Source organism: Oryzias melastigma, linkage group LG23 (genome assembly GCF_002922805.2).
Source record: "Oryzias melastigma strain HK-1 linkage group LG23, ASM292280v2, whole genome shotgun sequence".
Classification (NCBI taxonomy): Eukaryota; Metazoa; Chordata; class Actinopteri; order Beloniformes; family Adrianichthyidae; genus Oryzias; species Oryzias melastigma.
The window spans coordinates 1370543-1376542 of NC_050534.1; the positions used below are offsets into that span (position 1 = coordinate 1370543).

General features: G+C 38.5%; 1 protein-coding gene and 1 non-coding gene across 2 annotated transcripts in view; both read left to right on the forward strand.

The window, feature by feature from the left end:
• The first annotated feature begins 706 nt into the window (after positions 1–706).
• trnal-cag lies at positions 707–789 on the forward strand. The gene has a single exon. It is a non-coding gene; the product is annotated as a tRNA-Leu (tRNA).
• Positions 790–3868: 3079 nt separating this feature from the next.
• The window catches only part of LOC112160273 (FYVE, RhoGEF and PH domain-containing protein 4), a 19143-nt gene continuing 17011 nt past the window's right edge, over positions 3869–6000 (forward strand). The window contains exon 1 of the mRNA XM_024294697.2: positions 3869–4183. Within this exon, the coding sequence (XP_024150465.1) occupies positions 4075–4183 (109 nt within the window). The 5' untranslated portion in view covers positions 3869–4074. The remainder of the gene's footprint in view (positions 4184–6000) is intronic.

Sequence of the window (6000 nt, forward strand, 5' to 3'; positions counted from 1 at the left end):
TAACGTGAAGCCTTTTGTCTGAAGTTCTTCTAAGATGATTGGCTCTTCGTTCAATGTTTCCAAATGTTGCTCAAATGTGACTTTCGTTTGTTGTCTCTGCTGGAAGCATGTGTTCAAACCTATTTCTGAAAAAAGATAGGTTCCCATTGACTGTAAAAATAATTATCTCTTATATACAGTCTATGTAGATTCCCAAGAATCTGAAAGTTAGTGTAAGAGAATATTCAACAACAACAATTAAAAACAAACAAATAAACAAATAAATAAAGTAGTAGTAGTAATTGTAATAGATGTTAAAACACCTATAACGCAGTTTTCTTCTAAGAGGTGTTTAGAGTTTGATCATCAGTATCAGAGGGGAACCTATCAGGAAGGACCACGTTAAGTCCGGGTTCAATACAACCAAACCATTTCTAATCAAATCAAGTGTTTTTAATTCTTGTTTAGCAAAATCATTTTCAAATTAAATCTTTAATTTATTTTCATAATTAAAAGGTAAAAGCATCTGCAACCTCCACTTCAAAGGTATTTAAAAATAAATTCACCATCCATATTTGTCATATTTGGTATTTTGATCTCTATCAAAAATGAATAATTTTAAAAAATATAATCTTAAAAAAGGCTTTTCACACCGAATATTCGAATCATTTCCGCCAATGATAAGTGTATGTTGTCTATTTCGGCTTTTACATGCATTCAGCGGTACGTCAGGATGGCCGAGCGGTCTAAGGCGCTGCGTTCAGGTCGCAGTCTCCCCTGGAGGCGTGGGTTCGAATCCCACTTCTGACAAAGATCTTTTTGCTTCAGCTGTGTTCTACATACAGCTCCTCTCTACTGATAACTGCATTTATTTACCTCGTGGTTGGAACGAAGCAATGTCAGTGTTTGTTGATATTCACTTTCATTTTGAGATAGTTCAGTGTTTACCCAGAAAGCCCACCAGGTGGGAGCAGAGAACACGTTTTCTCTTTTTCAAATGAATGGCTTCAGATTATTCTTTTGAAGAGGAATAGTTATGTTTTTGCTTATAATTTATAATAAACATTTATGCATTAAAGTTATTAAAACCGTTTACCTAAATCAAAGAAGCCAATAAAAAAATCTAAATGTCCTTTTTTCTAAAGCAGGGGTATTCAAATCCAGGCCTCGAGGACCGGTGTCCTACATGTTTTCCAACCAACCTTCCATTGAAGCTCCTTATTGGCTAAACATACCTGATCCTGGAAATTAGCAGCAGATAAGGCAGGATTTCTGGAAAACCTACAGCAGAGAGGCCCAAATCCAGGCCTCGAGGGCCAGCTTCCTGTAGGTTTTCCAGAAATCCTGCCTTATCTGCTGCTAATTTCCAGGATCAGGTATGTTTAGCCAATAAGGAGCTTCAATGGAAGGTTGGTTGGAAAACATGTAGGACACCGGCCCTCGAGGCCTGGATTTGAATACCCCTGTTCTAAAGTATAAACTGAAACTTTCACTTTTTTGCTTTATGAGTCTCCATGTCAGGAACAGGTTAGAACAGCCCCTTCAAACACCAAACCTCCTCAACACTCCCTCTATCCTGCTGAGCAAATTGTATCAATGCTGGAGAATCCTTTTCTCTGAATGACTCCCAGTCTGAAGTTTCACTAAGATGATTGGTTGGTTGATTGATTGATTGATAAAATACCAGTTAACATGGGGAGGGTCACAATGGCCAAAAGCTTTCAAGATTTTTTAAGAGTGAATTCCACAGCAGGAAGAGAAGAGAACTTTACACTCTCAGTCCAATGAAAATGCTGTTTCTGGTGTTTTTAACACGTTCTTGTGATGGAGGACAAATAAAAAGAAAATAAGCTTAAAACTGCATTTCTGCGTATTTATTAAAATTGTTGTGAACCAGGAGCATTTGAAGATAATGCTGTTGAAAAAGATTGTTTCTATGATGTAGAAAATACACTGGACGAGGGACAAGCTCTATTCTGATGCATCCACTTGTAGCTGCTAAGCTTTATGTCACCCTTTTCAAAAATACCCTGATTTGTATTTAAATATGAACAAATAATTATTTTGTGTAGCTAAGACCTAAAAATAGAGAGAAAATGGATACAAAATAGTTTATAACTTAGGTCAGAGGACCACATGAGACACAAGGTTCCCTCATGTGATCATCTCAGCAAATGTTGTAGCAGGCGGTGTCATGTCAACAACAACAATAAACAACAACAGCTACACACACTTTATCTATCATTGCTGGTGCATGTCAACCAAAGATTCTTGAATCTAACAAACTAAACTTAGAGCTAATGACGTGACCCTTACTGTAGTCTTTGGACTGTATGGTCCACTTCAAATCCGGGAATTGTTTTCAATCATAGAAAGTCTGAAGAATAATCTGGACATTCTTAAATATGAGATCTGGTTGTGCTAACTGATCCACAAATGATTATTTGTGGTGGACAGTGATCAAATATCTGTAAAATGTTGTTAGTAAACAACAAAGCAACAATGCAAGTAAGATTTTTTGAGCATTGTGGGTAATGTAGTCAGATCCCTGCTACACTGTACTGTGTGTGTGAAGAAACTGAATAAAGTTTGACCTATATTTGCTTAGTTTTGTTGTTTTTGATGGAACAAGTAGTCTGAAAAGTATTTTACTTTTTAATAGTTTCTTCAACCAGAGAGTCACAAAAGAGGAGTGAAGGAGCCACATGTGGCTCTGCAGACCCCTGCTCTGGACTCATGTTACCCAGTTCCCTAGATCAGAATAAAAAAAGTCAAAATCTGCATTGCTGTGCTTAGGGTGATTGCTTCCTCTACACTACTAGCACGACGCCTGATTCTGCTTAAATGGGAAGACATTGAAGCACCAAATGTGTCGCACTGGTTAAAGATGTTGGTTCTACCTGAATCGAGAAAATCAGATGCACCCTAAGATGCTCAGGACATACATATCATGATGAGCAGAATCCCCTCTTGAACTTTGTCAATGACCCATCAAAGATAACAGAGTGAACATGCTTTTCTTTTAATTCTTTATTGATTCATTTATTTATTTACATATATATCAGGAAGTTATTTGTTCGTTTGTTTGTTTACTCCTTTTTATCATTAATATTATTTTTTGTCATTTGAGTGTATTTGTTTGTTTGTCTTATGAAAAAAAACTGAATAAATATATTTAAACATATGAAGATTTAGTTGTGAAGGGCGGTGAGGAGGGAGGGGAGGGAGTTGTTCTCAGAAGGTCGTGTTGACCTGAAACTTGGAAGGTTTTTGGAGAGTTTCTAGTAGAAAAGCTCTATTTGTGTCAGTCTGTGCTCGTCTGTGTCTGGAAACCAACCCCACTGTGATGTTGTCGTCAACTGTTTTATTTTTACTTTTCACGATACGGACGCTGCCATGTTGGAGCCAGACAACGCCAGAGATTGGTCTGAAACAGTCTGGGTCTCGTTTTCATGGCAACCATTCTCGCCAATCAGGAGTGAGCTTGTTGGAAGGCCACACCCCTTCCATTTGAAAGTGGACTAAACAAAATCTATCAAACGTTTCTAAATTTTGATGTAAGACCTAATAACAGTGCATAGAGAAGGACAGAGCGCCTGTGACATCACCCGTAGAAAAAGTCTTACCTCCGGTTCCAACCAAGTCAATTCAGTTGCATAGAACGCACAGCCAAACCTTTATTACCTGTCACTGCTTTACCTTATATTTTAACATGATTATATTTTAACTGAATGAACTTCATATACAATAAAAAAAGAAAAATTACAATAGAACACCCAAAATAATTTTAAATAAGTTTCCAAGCAAGTTATGCTGCAATTACATATTAATACTTTAAAATGGTAAACTTTAAGATATATAGTCTTTTTTTTTTTTTTTTTTTTTAACGTGGTAAATAGCTTGAAAAAAAAATAAGCGAAAACTGTAAGAACTTAAAACCGGTGGTCGCTGATTGGTCAAAGCAGTCCAGGAAGGCGGGCTTTTGTCGCAGCTGCTCTAACATCAGCGGCGGTGATGGCGCAGGTGTGTTCAGGTGACCTGCGGAGCTTCGTTCTTACCTGAGCTGGCGTGTTTCGTTTGCGCCGCTTCTTCACCATGTTTGACCTGAAGAAGAGGAGCAGTTTGACCCTCAGAGGCTGCCGTGAGTCGGAGGAGTTCAGGCGCGTGGCGGTCAGACGGAAGAGCGCGGCGGTGGGGGCGTCAGGTGAGCACGCGGGGCTTTAACATCATTTAAACTTGATATAAATTAAACGCCGTTTTCTTTCTTTTTTTATTCTTAAAAGTTATATTTTCCCCTCATAGTTTTTGTTTTGAGTTAGATCATAATAAAAAAAAATGCAATTCTAAATTCAATTTATTCTCAGTGAAAGCATTAGCCTACTATTGATTTTTATTTAAGATTTTAATAGAAAATCTGCTACTTTACTGTTGCTAGGCAAGTATTTATTTAGATTCTTTGAAAGGACTCTTTCAGGCTAATAAAGTAGAAGTTCAGAAAATATTAAAATGCGTGCAGAATGTTTAAACAATAGTCATTTTATTTAACACCTAAATTACTAAAGTGAGTCATAATTGCCAGATCTCTGGGCTCCTGTCGTCATAAATCCCTGTCAGAAGGTGACCAGCTGGAAGCGCTTTAACGTTCCTGTTTGTGAATTCAAAGCTTCTTACTGCATACATGAACATTTTAATGCAGTTAAATCTTTCTATTGATTGCCTGAACTTCGCCTGTGTTCTACCATTTGTTGAGTTAATTCAGTCAACCCCTAACACAACACTTCACTGTTTCAGACCCGCATGATGAAAATGGTGTTTCTGGTGTTAACAGGTTGTTGTGATGATGGAGGACATGTATCTAAGAAAACCAAGATTAAAACTGCATTTCTTTATTCAAATTGTTGTAAATCAGGAGCAGATGGAAACTCAGTTTGAAAGAAATTGCATCAGTGACGTAGAAAATACACTGGGCGGGGCCAGTCTCCCTGATCCGCCCCATTCTGATGCATCCACAGCCAGATACATCCATGAACCTCTTTGTTTTGTCTGAGTTGGAGTCTGGATCAGAACTGTATAGCTGGATAGAAATGATATTGGTGACCATTTTTGTTGCACTGTTGATGTTGGATTGGGTGTGTGATGGACCAGGCAATCACCACTAAGAGCACAGGTGTTTAGTCCAAAAATAAATCATTTTAATATCCAACAAAATCCAACTGAACAAACATTTTCGGTTTAAAGGGGCCCATAAAAGAGGTCAACTCAACAAACGTAAAGTAAGCTGTAACTTAGGAAAGAACTCAAATAACTGACCTGCCATTACCACACACCTGGGGAATTTTAAACTAGTGGGTCAAACTACTAGTGATACAATGGAGGGGGGGGGGGGGATAGAAAGTCTTAAAACAGAACATGAATTCCATTGCCCTCCCCATGGAGTCCAGGTAGTGGTAGCACCCTCTTGCAGAGCTTCTCCGTTTGGCACCATCTTTAGGCCGCCTCAGGCAGGTACAGCTCCACATGAAACTCAAAACAAAAACCAATGGATAAACACAAATAAACCGCAACCAAAGATGCATATCAAATTAAGTGGAACTGTACACTACACCTTCAGGTTATTGTTGTGTGACTGGAGTCATCACAGGGTGTGAGGGGCTGTAAGATGGATGATGGGAAGTGGGCGAGGTTACACCACTCTAATGGCCCCGCCCACAACTCAGAGGTGAATTTTTAATGAACTTCTTCTGCCAGAAACTATGCCCAAGAAAACAACACTTCGTGTCGGTGAAATTTCTCGTTTTCAAAGTAAAACAAGCGAAAGCTTTATCCTGAAAGCTGAGACTGAAGTACCGCTCACAGACATAACTTCTGAAAAAAATGAATTGGCCTTCATTTTTTTTATTTATAGTAACTCTTCAACAGTTGTCACTAGTTACATAACCTCAGTGCGTTCTGAAGCGGAGAAACGCAGCTGAAAGGCGGATGTAATCGGCGTGAATCGGCTGATCCTGTTGCCAAAAAGGA